At 50.6% G+C, this 16,400-nt stretch overlaps 6 protein-coding genes across 6 annotated transcripts; 2 read left to right on the forward strand and 4 right to left on the reverse strand.

The window, feature by feature from the left end:
* Positions 1-83: 83 nt before the first annotated feature.
* On the reverse strand, positions 84-1,085 carry MRS44_011615 (uncharacterized protein; the record flags this gene model as incomplete). Its single annotated transcript, XM_046278374.1, has 2 exons — positions 84-672; positions 724-1,085. The coding sequence occupies 2 exons, from the start codon at positions 1,083-1,085 to the stop codon at positions 84-86; spliced, it is 951 nt and encodes a 316-aa protein (XP_046134670.1).
* Positions 1,086-2,788: 1,703 nt separating this feature from the next.
* Positions 2,789-3,457, forward strand: MRS44_011616 (uncharacterized protein; the record flags this gene model as incomplete). The annotated part of the gene is made up of 1 exon (XM_046275693.2): positions 2,789-3,457. The coding sequence occupies one exon, from the start codon at positions 2,789-2,791 to the stop codon at positions 3,455-3,457; it is 669 nt and encodes a 222-aa protein (XP_046134668.1).
* Positions 3,458-3,911: 454 nt separating this feature from the next.
* On the reverse strand, positions 3,912-7,265 carry MRS44_011617 (uncharacterized protein; the record flags this gene model as incomplete). The annotated part of the gene is made up of 7 exons (XM_046278373.1): positions 3,912-4,497; positions 4,549-5,423; positions 5,472-5,580; positions 5,645-6,194; positions 6,265-6,627; positions 6,687-7,056; positions 7,116-7,265. 7 exons carry the CDS (start codon positions 7,263-7,265, stop codon positions 3,912-3,914), a joined length of 3,003 nt encoding a protein of 1,000 aa, XP_046134667.1.
* A 2,268-nt stretch (positions 7,266-9,533) lies between these two features.
* Positions 9,534-10,969, reverse strand: MRS44_011618 (uncharacterized protein; the record flags this gene model as incomplete). Its single annotated transcript, XM_065619791.1, has 6 exons — positions 9,534-9,919; positions 9,980-10,056; positions 10,111-10,487; positions 10,555-10,634; positions 10,691-10,727; positions 10,784-10,969. 6 exons carry the CDS (start codon positions 10,967-10,969, stop codon positions 9,534-9,536), a joined length of 1,143 nt encoding a protein of 380 aa, XP_065475863.1.
* A 575-nt stretch (positions 10,970-11,544) lies between these two features.
* Positions 11,545-12,363, forward strand: MRS44_011619 (uncharacterized protein; the record flags this gene model as incomplete). Its single annotated transcript, XM_046283320.2, has 2 exons — positions 11,545-11,973; positions 12,028-12,363. 2 exons carry the CDS (start codon positions 11,545-11,547, stop codon positions 12,361-12,363), a joined length of 765 nt encoding a protein of 254 aa, XP_046134665.1.
* Positions 12,364-13,626: 1,263 nt separating this feature from the next.
* MRS44_011620 (uncharacterized protein) lies at positions 13,627-15,360 on the reverse strand (the record flags this gene model as incomplete). The annotated part of the gene is made up of 6 exons (XM_065619792.1): positions 13,627-13,907; positions 13,961-13,994; positions 14,115-14,481; positions 14,602-14,952; positions 15,015-15,071; positions 15,128-15,360. 6 exons carry the CDS (start codon positions 15,358-15,360, stop codon positions 13,627-13,629), a joined length of 1,323 nt encoding a protein of 440 aa, XP_065475864.1.
* Between the last annotated feature and the right edge of the window lie 1,040 nt (positions 15,361-16,400).

Below are 16,400 nucleotides of genomic sequence, written 5' to 3' on the forward strand. Positions count from 1 at the left end.
GATGCTTGGAATCAGATTTGACCTCAAGCAGTCTCTAGATTCTAATTCTACTCTACGCCCCGGCAAAGCGGTATTCTATGTGTCTACTGCAAGTCCGAGACATAGCCCCGGATACCTTCCTTTTCCTCTTCAGACAAGGTAATCCCAAAGTATCTTTCCAATGCTTCAAGCCGTTCGTCCTCGCTCTTGAGCTCGTCAACCACCCGCGTCCTTCCGCCGAGATTCTCTTTGACAACCCCGTTTACCAACATTCGCTTCCCGTAGATCTCGCAGCTTCCATCAGGCTCACCGTCCTTGCCTTCCTTGGGCCTTCTCAAGAACTTGATCACCAATACGTTGACGCGTTGGTGACTTGAAGGGTGAGTATTGATCCACCAGTTGACCACGCCCCAGTCAAGATCCATGAACTCGATTCCTGGAAATGAATAAAAGGAGTTCCATTCCGCATCTTCCTGGTTGCGATATTGATAAATCCACACCTTTGACTCATCAGATCGGTGAACCTGAAGGGGTATCCAGTCTCGTATCAGCCGAATCTGTTGCGTTCCCAGGTTTCGATGAACGAGCCCATCAATAAGAGGCATCGGGGCCGTGGCACCGTCGCCACCAAAACCAACGTCTGTGTGATATTTGCTGCCGTCGGGGAATGTGACGATGTTGACGATATGATTCCTAAAACCTTGTCAGCCTATGGGGGCCATACATCACAAGCACGCATCTTACCAGCCAGGGTAATCCCCTCTTGGGACTCCTTGAAGTCGGCCGCGAGTTCGAACTCCCGCGGTAAAAGCATCGAATCCGATTGCACGTAGGATGTGGTTATATAAGATGGCAATTTCCATGCAGAAACCTCCCCTTCCTCGACCCTGGACTATCATCTTCTGAAACAAATGTTGAGGCTCCAGATCTATCCAGTGGGAAGGGTTATAGTGGATGGTCAAGTTCTCATACGGCAGTGTAGATAGGGTATGAATGTGAAGAGCCTCCAACAGAGCCAAGGAAGGTGGTTGACACCGTAGATGCTGCGGGAAGCCAACATGGTCAAAAAATTGATCAAGTTGCTCTTGGCCGTACGCTGGCTTCATCTTGAACCAGAGGAATAGCTTGAAACGAAATCTTTTTGCTGTGAAGATAACGAGAAATGCCCAGCGGGGCTTTTGATGATATTTAACTCTGGAGCGATGGCATTCATCCAGGGTCTGCACTGGTTTGGTGCCATGACTCATCCCAGCCCCAGGGTGTCCACTGTTCCTCAGAAAAGCCATTTCTGTCATTCTCACCATAATCCCCGTCGATGAGGCCATCTCTAATTTTTTCGCTTCGGAGGCATGACGGACAAGCTAGAAAATGAACTTGAAGCACTCCACACGCCGGTTTGCGGGTTGACAAGCACGCAGGGTTGACTCTCCTGATCCTCTGCATCCACCCCCGGAAAAGCTAACCAAATTGGGATTGCCTGAGTGATGGATCAAGCGCCGTTTCTTGTGGGGCAAACCGCAGTGATAAGGGTAACTAGGTGCTGGGGGTTGTTACTTGTGGCGTGTCTCCTCGATCAGACGGATGCGCGTGTCTTTTCCAGTTTCCGAAATCAGTCGTGCATCCCTTGGGGAACCCCATATTACTTGAGAAGTAATTTAACCTCATAGCATACCCAAAGGGCAGATAATGACGCAAATAGTAATAGGCACGCTGGCATCGGAGGCTACACAGATACTACCAACGTCTTCCATTGTCCATCCAAAAGAGACAGTTTATCGCTACTGGCCATAATGAGCATCACGGTCCGCCACGCCTTTCGCTCCGGTAACCTAAACATCTCGTCGCGTTTATCAAGTGGTTTTTGCTAATTCCCTTTGAAGAGGCAGTTGAAATCCTACGCCTGGTGCATGAACTAGCCGCCTACGAGAACCAGTCTGATGCCGTCCAGGCTACCGCCAAATCTCTACAGAAAACAATCGCCTTCGCGCCCGTACATGGCAAACCTAACAAGGCATCAAGCGCCATAGAACATCTGCCATCACCGAACAGACCCGCGCGATGCCTGCTACTTCACACGAGCGATGGCGATCTAGCGGGCATGGCAGTTATTACTACAACTATAGCACATGGACTTCAAAGCCGGGGATCTTTGTGGAGGATCTTTACGGGAGGCTCCAACACCGGCGGAAAGGATATGGCAAGCGACTCCTGTCAGAACTTGCGCAAGAGCTGAGTTCCATGGATGGAGGGCGATTGGAGTGGAATGTGTTGAAGTGGAATAAGCCGAGCATCGAATTTTATCAGGCCATTGGAGCCCAGTCAATGGATAAGTGGGTTGGGATGCGCGTTGATGGTGATAGTATCGCGAAGCTAGTGCACATACTGGACTCGGTTGGTGCATCGCTTGCAAATAGGGGCAAGACTGGAGAGCCACTCCTTGAACATTCAACCTAAGCTAACTTACAATACGTCTGCCTCATTTTCCGTTATATAACCCTTGTGCTCTTTCGCTCCGTTCTCTACACTTGACTCCCGCTTCAAGCGAGGATCAAGATTGGCATGACCTCTTTCAACCGAGGCTAGAGTCTCACAAAGGGAAAGTACATCATGTCATGCACCCCCCCCGTGCGTCAAGACTTGGTCGTATTTATCTTGGCAGCTTGGGGACCCGGAAGATGGTACCTCGGCACTCGCCTCACTCCGAACCCCGCGCTGACCAGGCAGCCTGGCTTGTACATTTAAGGGCCAAGCTACTTGTAAAGACCCTTCATCATTTTGACTTTCATTGAACTCCTCAATCTCTAAGAAAATGTCTTCTTTAGCAAGAACATTGCAGGAACAACTTGCAGTTGACGAAATCTCAACTGGCCAGTATGTTTCGCGCCTACCACCCGAGAGGATGGCCAACGTGACAAACATCGCCTACGGAGGCTGCACTCTTGGTGTTGCCATTGCAGCTGCCTGTCAGACTGTGAAGCCCGGGTATCATCTATACACAGCGATGGGCAATTACCTGGGGTCAGCCCTCACGGATCGCAAACTCTTCATACATGTCCAATCAGTCCGTGATACTCGAACCTTTGCCACACGACAAGTTCCCGTCTACCAGAAACGGGACGGTCACCAAGAGCGACGACCTTGTCTGACTGCTCTGATCGACTTCCAGTTGGCTGAGAAAAAGAGTCTCCTGAGGTATTCGGCATCACCTGCAATGGTGTACGCAGCCGCGGAGTCTTTGCACAATGTCGAACAGGTTGACGAGCACTTGGTTACTTCTGGGAAGGTATTGCCAGAACTGATAAAGTTACTGGCAACGGAAGCAAGCTTGATGCACAGAGTTTTTGACATCCGACCATCTCCAGAAGGAGTCATGCACCAGTCTACTAGGCCGTCTCAAAACACCTACGACTCAAGACCATCTCACACCCACAGAAAGAACGACAGGGGATTATTTCAAGACCAAGCATACGCTTGTTAGTCCTGGTGAGTAGGTGGCTGGTGTTGGATTTCTCCTCGATGGCTCACTCTCGTTTACTCCACTGGCACACTCTTCCATGTCATTAGAGGCAGCTAGTGCGTGTTCCAGCTTGGACTTTGCACTGAGAAATCTTGTAAACGATGTTGATCTCAATGAGTGGCATTTGAGGGAGATCAAGACTATTGCAGGCGGTGATGGCCGGGCATACTCTGAGGCGAGACTCTGGGATAAGGAGGGGAGGATGGTTGCCAACATGACTCAACAGTGCATCTTGCGTCCAAAAAGGCCAAGTCTGCAATGGCACAAGATAGTGGAAGGGGCTGACACTTGAGGTCTTTATGAATGTGATTACGTCCATTGGTCAGATGCAGAGACAGGAATAGCCTGGTATCTTGTTTCAAAACTAGGTTTGATAGGTATAGGTACATATCAAAGGAATAGCTAGGAGAACCTCTTAGTGGTTATGGACGTGTGTGCCGTCCAACATGCTTCCAATCTCATCCAGCTTCTTCTGCCACGAATCCGACACTGGCTTCTTCTCGTAATGCTTATCCTCATTCGGCCCCTCAACGTCCACAAACACGTTTTCTCCCAGCGTCATCAAGCCATCGTAGATGGGTTCGCCCAAGCCTGAAAGCAGCCCAGGCCCAGCAGCACTGGTGCCCTTGGGGTCCTTCCAAATCTTGACGGCAAACTCCTTGTTGGGGCTGAAGAAGAACTTGTCACCAAGGTTCTTGTTCTTGGTGGCAAATGGCTGCATCGAGTTCTCAGGCTTTTCGGTCAAACCGAGAATCAGACCCTCTCCCAGGAGCCTTGAGACTGAAGGGTCGAAGCTGGACTCGAACTTGACGTTGCCGGCGGAAAGACAGATGTTGGGGGATTTGACAAGCGCATGGGTAATGTGCATTTCCTTCTCTGTACCATACAGATAGAATGGCATGAACTCGGATGGGTAGTCGGGGTCGCGGTAAGGAGAATTCAAAGGTCGGCTCTTGACAACGGACTTGAAGCTCACGGTTCCCTGCATGGGGTTGTATTTGCTGTATCAAGTCAGCTTTTTTCTTTCGCGAGCAGATTTTTGAGACCCTTACCGTGTGCCCTTTTCGAACATGCGGACTGAGATCCCCTCAACATCTGAGGTGCCGATCTTTTGAACAACATCCTCAATGAAGAACTTGTCATCTGTCTCTAGCATGACGGGAATATCTCGTCCGTCGTTCAGCAACTTCTCATAGGACTCCTTCAACTTGTCATCCAGTGTAGCTGAAAGGATAACCTGCTGCCGTCTGGAGATGCCATGGAACGATGCCTTGAATACCAGGAACACCTCGGAGGCGGTGGGAGACCCCTGCACGAGAAACTGGATTTGCTTCTCGCGAGGCGTGTTTCTCTTTCGGCAAGCCTTGGCCTCATCCACTATCACATCCTCCAACTCCTTCATTAGCGACTTGAGGAAGTTGTTCTGAGTCGGGAATGGGCTCATGACGACGTTTCTCAAGACAAACAGACTCTGGTCGCACTCCTGGAGTCCCATTCTCTTCATGAATATCTTGGCGCAGTCGCCATAGTCCTCATGCAAGAAGGATGTCGAAGTCAAGAAGATGGGGATCTTGGTAGGGTCGGTGTCGGCAGTGGTAATGGAAAGTGTGTCGACAATCCTCTTCATGAAGTAGTTTGCCTCCTCCAAGTCTGTGTTGAGTGTCTTCTTGTCATCACCATACTTCCAGTTGAGTGTGAAGGCGTTGATGTTTAGATCCGATCCGAGTTCGCGGATCAGCTTCATTGCCTCGGGAGAGTTGAAGATTTGCTCGTCGCTCTTGTCGACGATGAGATCCTTGATCTTTTGCCTCTGGTTCGTGACGGGAGCCGAGAAGAAGCTTCTATCGCCCCCCTTCTCGGCAGGCAGCATATTGAAGGGCACGCACATGAAGTAGTCATTGTCCATGGTTGCCCAATGAGCGGATAACTAGAAGCTGTTAGCATGAATGGAGTATGAGTTAGTTGAGGAACATACCCGAGCGCTCGTAAAGGCCGCTTCACCAAGTAGTCTGCCGTAACCATGGGGGTTCAGGCCGATGGTGGTGTTGGAAAACCACGCAGACATGGCTGCAGCACCAGGCTTGCTGTTGAAGGGAGAAATGAGTGAGCAAAGGTGATTCAACCTCGCTCTGTGAGGAAACGACTTACCTGCCCTCGACTCCATAGACGCCAATGTTCTCGGCAGATCCTTGAGACAGATAGGGACCGGACCACGTCACAAGGTGCCTCATTCTGCCGTCTTTGTAACACAAGCTGCCCGCTGGATATGGGATGTAACCAGCCTTGTGCGGATCCACAGTCACGGAATCTGCGTTCTCCATAGCTCTGAGGTCTGCGGCGGTTTTGGGATCCAAGTACCACTCTGGCTCGGGCTTCTTGATCTTGGAGCCCTCATCCGGAGTGCTACAGTGCGTTTCCCGATTGACCATCGTGGCAAAGTAACCTCCCCAAGCTGCATCAGCATGGACGAGGAACGAGAGACCGTGCTTCTCCTGGAACTCCTTTCGCAGCTCCAGAATCTCAGTCAAGCTGTCCACGGAGCCCTCTTCTGTCGAGCCAATTACGGCCACAACAGCGTAGACAGGAATCTCGTCCTTAACGCATTTGTCAAGGTGACCCCTGAGCTTGGCAATGTCGATCTGAGCGCCGTTGTTGATGTCGACTCCGATCATGTTCTTTGAACCAAGACCGGCAATTGCTATAAGACGAGCCATGTTAGCCAACTCACTTGGAACTTCCACTTGTGTTGATACTGGGGCTTGACATACCTGCTCCTTTCGGCCAGGAGTAATGGCGAGTCTTGCTGACGAAGTACTTGGCCGGTTCCTCAATTTCAAACTTCTTTTCAAGGTACTCACGGCCAACTGTCTGGATGTTGAACTCATTGAGGGCACTCTCCAAGAACTGAGACGTGATTCCAAACTGCTTCTCTAGTTCCTTTGGCAGATCAAGGATGACGTCAGGTCGGAGGTTCAGCAGTTCCCATGTGCTCAGGTCCGTGAACAGCTTTCTGGGCGCGGGGTGGCTCGAGGGTGCATAGAACTCCTTAGCGATGAATTTGAGCTTTCCCTCCGCTCCCTTGGCTCCGAGTGCGAGTTGAAGACTCAGAGGATAGAACTTGAGGTTTCTTGCTACGTGGGCCAATTGTTAATCTCCACAATATGTGTAGGAAGGGTCATGAGAAACATACCGACCCAGATAGATTCCAGGTTTGCAACAGTGCCTCCGCAGGTGATGTGTCCCCACGCCAGCGGAGACTTGAACTCGTCAACGTTGTACCCAAACAGCTTGCAGAGTTGCTTGCCAACTCGCAGCTCAACCAGAGTGGTCATGGGGCTGGCCTCGAGGGCGACATTGTTGGGGTTGTACAGCATGGTCATGAAGTACCCAAGCAGGGATGACATGGTCAGATCTGTGCACATGTGGGCTTCATAGCGAGGGGACCAGAAGGGCGCCGAATGCTCCCCTAGCAGCTGTGCGACTTTTTCGGTGGCAAGGCGGAGGTTGGTTCTCGCCTTGAGGAACTTTTCCGAGCGGCGGACTTCTTTGGGGATGAAGGCCTGTTTAATTGGTATCAGTGAACATGATGAAACTGTAGCCTATGGGAGCTGTCAAGTACCCGATCCTCAGGATAGTAACTTTGCCTGGCAACGAGTAGCTCATCCAGAATGGTGTTGATATTTGCCCGGAAATCTGGAAGGTTGGAGCCCTTAGGCCCGATGAAATAGGCGTGGGTAGCATCGAACTCTTCTTGACGTGGGTCGGACATGATGAATGATTATGAATCAGGAGAAGAGAGAGAAAGGTCAGGTTGTTGCGTGAGAGTTTGAGTGATAATGGGGTGGAAAGGAAACAGATGAATGCCTTTTATACGTTGACTTGACCACGAATTTCTAGGGATAGCTATATGTCCACATGTCAAATGGATAACTGACTCCGTACCTAGCCTCTCATTGAGATCAAACCATGTAGATCCTCTCCTGCAACTCTGGCACTATGCAAAACAACTGACATCACTATTCCTCTCATCCCACAACCTATTTCGCGCTTGGGAATGTGGCATCATGCAGCAGCTCGTTTATGTGTCTCGGAATCGGGCAGGCCCGGCCCCTCTGCTAGTCCAATGAGCTAAGAGGAGTCCACTGGGGAAGGGGTTGTCTTTGGCCATGTTTCACCTGAAATCTGTACGGCGTACATCCCGTGTCTTGAATTCAGCCGCCCAGGATGCACGCCGAGAGTGAATAGTCGTGATTAAATGGGGTTCAACGGGCCCCGTTGGTAGCACAATGACCTTGATTGGTGGAATGAAGGCGTGATGCTCAATCAGTGCATTCCGCCTCGACGCTGCTGTCATGATTCACTAGTGGCATATCTGTCAATAGTGTGGGAATTTGCCATGGTAATCATAACCACTCATGGGGCATTCCAGGATGAATTTCGATAATTCCATGCGGGCTGTTCATCCTAACCGAACATGGGGTTGATGGACGTTGCTCTTGTGTCTTATTTACACACCAATCGGGCACAATGCCCTTCTGGGGTATCTGGTCGAGAAAGCGAGGACAATGGGCTTTGGTAGGAGCTGTGCAGCCGATATCCGATAATAGCCATCTGTAGGCTGTCACCCGAGAGCGACGCGAATAAGCTGCATTGCGGCCCGCAAGCCCTGTGTAACCCTTTTCATGTGCCTGTCAGCGAACGAGAGAAGAGGAAACACGCCAAGGACAGTCCATTCTACAACTAGATAGCCTGGTTAGACAAGAGATGCTTCATGTGAACTGCTTGCCTCGGCGCAGAGACACGTCAGACGAGAATGAGTGAGACATTGTCACCGAGAAAGGCCGGACCCTCGCCAATCGCCACCCATTTCTGTCAGGCCTGGCTAGTCGATTCAAGGGCGGTTACATTGCTCCAGTGTCTCAGTTCAGCCCGCCCTGGCCGCGGGCCACTCAGATTCGATATTCCAAGACACAGAGCCTTTAAAGGCGCCTCGGTCCGCTTTGTGGCGTGCTGAAATACCCGATAGCCCGTCCCTTGGTCTCAGCTGTGCTGCTGTAGATCAGCTAGCCCAACGTGAGCAAGGTCACAGCCAATAGGCCCCGGGTCTGCCCTGAATTGTTCTCAGGAGTGATCTGACATGTTTTTTTTTCTTTCAACACAGCCTTGACAGGTCTCAGCCGGCCAGCTGTCGCCTGTCGATGTCTGGAAAGAACGAAGATCGATGTGCATTCTCATTACAACTGCGAAACTGCGGGCGGGTGCGGGGAAAAGAGCTACCCCTGAAAAGATTCAAGACATGGCGTTCCTGAGGTGGAAACGCATAAGTGAGCACAACCAAACCTAGGGTAGCACAACATGGCATAAAAGAGTTGTCATAACCCAACGTGTGCCAAGGTGAAATAATAGGATAAAACGAAGGGGATAACTAGCAATGATGGAGGGGAGTATTTCTCATATCTCTGAGCACTAAACCATTATGACGACTAGTATTTAGACCCTAACACAAAGCAAGAGCCAAGTATTGAGATAAACCATTACTTTATCCTGCCTTCAGGATCGTGCGGGACAATTTAATATTTTCTCTTGCATCTGCAGCACTAGTCTCGGGTGCTCTCTCTTCAACTACACGCCTGTGCAGCCACAAAAGCCCAAGCGTGTAGTTATCAGCACTGTGTTAGCGTTGAGATATGATGTTATGATGTGTTGATAATGTGTTCTTTGTTATATTTGAAGCCCAGCCTTTAATGAGATAACTGAGTTCGAGGACTGATGTATTTGGCGGGGATGGTCACGGCCGGACGACTTCATGCTTGTAGAGAATCAGGCACAGTTGTTTGAGTAGTGTGTATGGTATCTGGGAATTTTATCACATATATCTATTGTTACGAAGTCGTATTGATAACTGAGGCAGCTGGTAATGGAAGGGGGAGTATGCGTGTTGTGTCTACCCAGATATAGTTCCGCCTTCCGAGGCCCGTTACCCTTGTGATTCTGAGCCTAGGATCCTAATGGATAAGGTCTATGTAGTTCCATCAATCTATCGTGATTCTGCCCATGTCATGTCTTTCTTGACTGTAATCGTACCCAGCGGAATAGAATCACCCTTGTCCCGTTTCATATGCTCCACCACCGTGTTCTGCTCATTGATATATGTCTCTGGCCACAAAACAGGCTCCTCGGCAGAGTCATTGTCGTGAAGTCGCCTAAACGGGCCGTCCTTGGCCGGCACCCTCTCCCTTTCCGTCTGCTTAGACCCACTACCACCGATGGTGATGATTCCCTCCTTGCTGCGGTCTTGGGTCGCCCGGGTGATGAAGCGCCCGAAGACCAGGTACAGCAGTGGTTGCATCGTGGGCAAACACGCACACAGTAGTCCGATTGATGGTTCGATGACTGTCCAGATCCATGGTGTTGAGATCAGCTCTGTTTGATCTGTCAGCCGGCTCCTTGTGTCAGTATGGAAAATGGGATCAAACAACTCACTAGTAAAGTCTGCTGCGGGTCCTGCTTGCAGAAGATCGACGATGTATTTCAGTCGGATGCAGCTGATTACTACGATCCTACGTCTGGTTAGCATGATCTTGTGTGCTCCGAGTCTCTCTGAGATAACTCACAATCCGCCGAGCAGAAAGATGCCAGCAATAGCAACCCTTTGTGACCGCGGTACTTGGACTTTTGATACCTCCCAGACTGGCAATGAGATTATCAGGGCATCCACCACAATGTTAGGTATAGAGTTCCCAATGAAGAACTTGTTCTTATCGATGCACTTGCCCTGTTTCATGAAGGGTTTCCAGGCCTTGTCGATGGGAGTGCATTGGAAGATGGTAGTGAACACGATGGCTATCCACCAAGCAAGGGTTAGTCCGCCGAGGACATAACCGCCAATCTTCATCGATCGCGTCGGGAATATGCGATAGTACATGAGCAGAATACTGGCTTTGATAGTGCAAAGTACTGTCCCGTAGACGAATTCGGTTAAAACCAGGCACTATCCTCGCAATCAAGTCTGTTAGAGAGTGAATAATGACAGGGGAGGGAGTATTTATTTGGCTAACCAGCTGAGCTCTCCCAAGCCTGTTCTGGTCTTCCATCATGTTAACTGCCAGAGGCTTTCCAGCTCCACCAAAGTAGACGGCTAGTTCTTGTGTTATTATTCATGTCTTCAATTCTCAAGCGTAGACGAGGACTCACCTGCGATCGCGATAGCAGCGTTGGCCCATAGTAGGGGCTGGCGACACAATTAACGATCGATCGAGGCGTACGTGAGATTAAGGTCAGGCATACCAAGGACGCCAATATGAACCAATCGTCAATTTCAAGGGCCATGTGCTTCCGATGACGTGCCCAAACCCTCGTGGCTACAACAGCCAGCGCGAAAGGAATGGACACGGCACTGACAATAACAAGCGATGGGCCTTCATTGTGATGGAGAACCTCGGGCGGGAGGGTAGACGACTGTGTGGCTGACATTGTGGCTGGGGAGGGAAATCAGGGTTCAATCAAGCATCTCGGCAAGTAATCGCGGGCCAGGAGAGAATATAGATGGGCACTTGGCGCCGTGAAATACCTACTCAGCACGGCATAGAGTTTTCATGGGCTTCGGCGTAAGGCTGGCGGTTCTCAGGGACAGCCGACGCTTGACTCGCTGGTTCATTCTGGCATGCAACACGACGCCGCTTGAGGAAAAGATTCACAAAAAAAGTCGAAATGGGGCCCTGAACAGGGGTCGTAGTTCGTATGCGTGGTGCCATATACGTCGATCCGTTTTCAATGAAACGCGCCTTGCAAAGTCTAACTCGAACGATTTCGATAATGCTCCTCTAGTCACCCCACCGGGATCCCCTAGTCTCACGTTCTCGAAACTCCGGATGTTTTCCGAGTAGCGATTTCCACAGATAACAAGCGAGCTTTGTGGCTCGGGCCCCTTGATTATGTATAAGAACGAGGCAACATCACAACCATGTTGTGTTGCATCCAGCCACACCACCTTGTCAAGATTGGCAGAATCCAGCACCCGTGAAACCATCAACTACAATACAACAACTATGAGCGACAAACCCGTCTTGCTTTTCGTCACTGGGGCGTGGCATCCTCCCAAGTGCTATGATGGCCTCAAGAGCGCGCTTATTGATCTCGGCTATGAGTGTGTTATCCCGAAGATGCCCACCATAGGAGCTGATAGCCATGGAGTCACTTGGGAGGCGGATAAGGCAAAGATTATCGAGACATCAGAGCCCTACTTTGCCGAGGGACGAGAGGTCGTTCTCATTGCGCATTCATACGGAGGCATTCCCGCTACTGCCGCCACAGAAGGACAGGGCATCAGCGACCGAGTACAGAAGGGTCTTAAGGGTGGATTTCACTCAATCATTTTTCTGGCTGCCTTTGCCATCCCAGTTAAGGGGTGGGATCTCATCACGACGTTTGGTGGCGCATACCCTGAGTGGCTTGAAACCGGCGAGAAATATACCAAGGTACGCAAAGACAAATTGAGACCATCCCATAAATGAATGTTTAACGAGACGTAGAATAAAATCACGACCATGGCGCCTGAGGGAGCTTGGAACAGCCTATACAACGACTGCCCCAAAGAAGCAGCCCAAGAAGCCTTCGATGCGACACAGCCACATTCTCAAGACGCATTCGAGACTGGCCTGGACTTTATCGGTTCCGACATCACCATTCCGAAGACCTACATAATCTGCGAAAAGGATCGGGTGCTGCCGCTCCCTCTCCAAGAACAGCTTGTTCAGTCGACGCCGGGTATGAAGGAGGCGAGGATGGCAACCAGCCATAGTCCATTCCTTGAGAAGAGACAGGAAACTGCAGACTTGATCGTCAAGATCGTCGAGGGTCGGAACTGACCCAACATCCCCCTATAGTTGATACCAAGCTAGCTGGCCACGAGATAATAAACCCCTTAACATGTACTCCGTAGAGTGTCATATCATTTCTTGTTTACCGAGCTTAGCGCAGGCGAGCTACTGGAAAATCCTAGCAGGTCTAGGCGTTCAAAGCGACCGGATGCGGCTCCGCAGATAGGTTCCGCAGCCAACATGTTTCAAAAGCCCACTCACAGTGAGCCGCAACACCCGTGCCTGCCAAGGGGTAGACCATACCAATCGCATTTCGGTGCAGTTTTGCGAAGCAAGCAAGTGTCGGACTTGGCCCTGTACACGGTCTAGTTGGAGTCAATCAACGGGATCTGATACGGCTTGGTCCGCGGCTAAAACCCTCTAGTCTAGCTAAAGCATTGCAGCAATGGCGATCATAGTCCAATATTCCGCCCTATGGCGTGACGAACAAGGCACGCCATTGCGGCTCTTAAAAGTAGGGCAGACAGCAGCGATAAGGAGCAAGGGGGAGGGCAGGGGGTAGCCCAGACGGATCCACGGGTCGTGTATTAGTCCCGGCAAGTTGCCGAGACGAAGAAAGCTTGAATTTCATTGCAATCAACGGTCAGCTGTTGGCCTTACCTCTGTTTGGTACTCCGCCGGACCTTTCACTCCTGGCGCAAGGTCAAGCCGCTAGTCGTAGGTTACTTGTTTTGCGGTAATTCCCTTTAATGATTTCAGGTATTGATAACTATTTCTGCCGCTGTTATGCTTGGGAGCCTGTTTCAGAGACGTCGCTAGTAACCACAACCGTGTTTCTACCTTCAGAATGCCCATTGCTTCCGATTTTTTTCTTACGCCAAATTTCCTTGATACTAGAACGCAAAGTAGCTGACCCATTCTTTTACACCCTGGAACTTAATTATACAGAGAGGAGTCAACTCTCACGTTACAGAGAACTCCCTTTGTCTAATCTATCCTCATCTCTGATGTGCCTCGCGTGTCTGACTCTGGCGAGAACACACTGTTTCCGCCTGAATCCGGAACGTTGGTCCATCGCTTGAGGAGCTCTCCTAAGTCAAGCTTAGATGTGTCAATCTCATCTATAACGACCTCCTTGGGCCGAGAAGTCCCTCTATCTTTTCATCTAGTTCGTGCTTGTCGACGATGGTTGTAGACTCGATGTCTGTTGTAGATGAAGACGGCATATTAATGCCCACTTGCTGCGGGGGCCTTGGCTTGCGGGCTGATGTCAGGACTATGCTGCCCATCCGTGGGGATGACATCCCCTCTTCAAATGGGGATGAGACTGGCCTCCTTCCGGCCGGCATTGCCCCTGGCGGTGGCCTGCTGATTGGCGGTAGCATATCGACTTGCGGTGGTATGCCGCCTGGCATTCCGCCGTGTACCCGGGTCCATCCTCCTGGGGGCACTGGAGGTGGCAATGGTGGTAGATGTCTGGGTAGCGTCGCTCGGAACACTCGCCTTGGTGATGACCACATATTCATCTTTATGTCCATCCCAGGAAGGATAGCTGACCTCCATGTCTCCGGTGGGATGATTGCGTCTGTATCCTTATTGACGATATTGTACCTGCCATTTCGGACCCCAACTTCCCATTCTGTACTAGTGAAGGCTTTAACAAGAATGTTTTCCATCATCTGTCGAGAGTTCAGTCTCAGTTTAAATCTCGATTGCCATTGTACGAAGTGCTGGACACTCTTCCAGGTACATGACCAGACCCTACATGAAGAAAACCGCCGGAGATTGACTCAACTTACCTCCCAAGTGCGGCAATGTTCATATGGCAGCGTAAAATTGCCACTGCCAGTGTTCAAGGTAACAGGTTCCACCTCCTCATCCAGCCAGAAGAATAGAACGACGTGAACGCTGTCCTGCTGGTCCAGCTCAGACTGTTGCATAAACTCGGTAGCTATCCAGGTTCTGCTTTGGTTGTTCCACTGCTTTGCTAATGTAAGAGCAAAGTGGATTTTGTGACGGACGCGTGGGTCGAGGGCCTTGTACTGCTCCCACATCTGCGGTCGTCCTCTGTGCCAGCGGCGCGGCACGATTGCAGAAAGGGTAGCATCGATATGTTTTTGTTCCATCTCAAGTTTCATCAGTGACGGTTTTGACTCGAGATCGGTTCTGGCCGGTAGTTCAAGGAGAAAAGCCTCGAGCCTATCACTCCCCCTGTCATCATGCCGGCCACGTGAGAATATGCCATGGGCCCAATTCGGGATGAAACGAAGTATTCAGTTTGAAGACGTGGTATCGGTAGGGGCGCCGGTGCTCCCGCGGATAGATCCCCCATCATCATCATGAGAGCCACCATCTTCCTGGTTGCTGGTCAAGGGGGAATAATCCCCGCCGCTCTCGTCCTCGGTGACAACGTCGCTTGCTGCGTCTGGAGGACGGTAGAAGAAGCGGGGAGGCGGAGGGATGGATGGCACTTCCCGGCGTTGAAAGCCATTGGCAAGCGGGTACACGGCGTTTTCGACCATATTCCTGTCTTGGGGTTGAGGCCTGTCGCTTTCCATCGTCGCTTCCATGCCGTCTGGTTGTGGGCTTGGATTAACTATAGGCTTATCAAGGTCATCCTCTGTTTGCTTTCCTGATCTGTTAAGGGGATACAAGAATTCGATTAGTTCACAGTCTGTCGCCCGAGGATGTTCACGTACTCTTCATCATGTGTCGTTATCGCTAAGAGAGGCGGTGCTTCCGGCTGTTTGATCCCGCTATAATAAATACGATCAAATTAGTCAAGCACACCAGTTCAAAGAAGATGCTTCACCTGATGGTTTCCCCTGGTGGCGGGGCCACTGATTCGGGCTTAGTAGTGGGCGCTGCTGCCATAACCTTCTCGGGTTTTTCGGTATGGCGTTGCATGAGCTGCTTTGCATGGTTTGCTCGCTTTCTCATCAGTTCCTGGGCTAGCTCTCTCAGAGCTTGCTCCTCTTCCAACGATCCGGAAGCCCGTGTTGGGTGGCTTTGAGAGACGCAGATATTAGCATGTTTTCCCATCATAGAGCCGCATGGGAGAAGCTCCTTGCAACGTTACCCGAAGTGTAAGAAAAGGATGGACGAACTGTATTTGGAACTGGGCCAAGTTGACCACCTGGATAGGAAGGAACAGGTCCAATTTAACCTGCCTCAGCTCCTGTTGGCAACGTTTGATCCGTGGTTCCAGCCATGGCCATGCTAGTTTCTGCCGGAAACCCAACTTGTTAAGTTTCAATGACAAGTCATCGAGGCCATCCGCCGATACTTTTCTCTTCACTTTCTTATTCTCAGAACCTTAGGCAGCTTCGTTCAACAAGATGATGATGACGCTGTATATCCTCTTGCATCTATCGGAAAGCCGCTTGATATCCTGCACGCCATCAATGTTGAAAATGGGGACAGCCGCATCGCAGTCTTTCTTCACCACACCTTAAAGTTAACTCAAGACAGCCGCCGTGGAATTGATCTCGAAGCCGATCTCTTGAAGCCGATCGCTAGCTTCTACGGCGGCCTCGATGTGTGTCTGTAGTGTGACGCCAAGTTGCAGCCCGAAAGCAACGATTCCGACGATGGAGCTGGCAACTCCAATGGCCTCTGCCATGGTTTCTGTGTTTTTTCTCGGTAGATGAGGCTGTTGTTGGGGTTACTGAGAGGACGGGATGACAGTGTGAAGCTGTCGAAATATTCTGCTGACTGTGACCTCAGGGAAATTGCCGAGGGGCGGTGCAGCCATGCAGGCTGACTGATAGGGCAAGACACCATTAATGGTCTGGTGGGCTTTGCTTAGGAGAGTACTGTACTACGCAGTACGGAATACAGCATATTATAGTAGGGTTGGCGTAGCCAAAAGGTTTATCGTAATAGTGACCACTTACGTCTTAGTGCGATATAGCCTCGGCTGAGGTATTTGCGGTTTGACGTTAGTTACTAGCGACCAAGGAAGAAAGGTGGAAAGAAGATCAGTCGAAAGTAATCCGCCGATGTGAGGTTGTAATGATAACAAAGAATTTATCACTTGAGTATTTCTGTCCACCGTTATTCCATTTCTATCAAGGTGGATATAA

This window comes from Fusarium solani (assembly GCF_023522795.1).
Source record: "Fusarium solani strain SB1 chromosome Unknown bctg00000007, whole genome shotgun sequence".
Taxonomy (NCBI): domain Eukaryota; kingdom Fungi; phylum Ascomycota; class Sordariomycetes; order Hypocreales; family Nectriaceae; genus Fusarium; species Fusarium solani.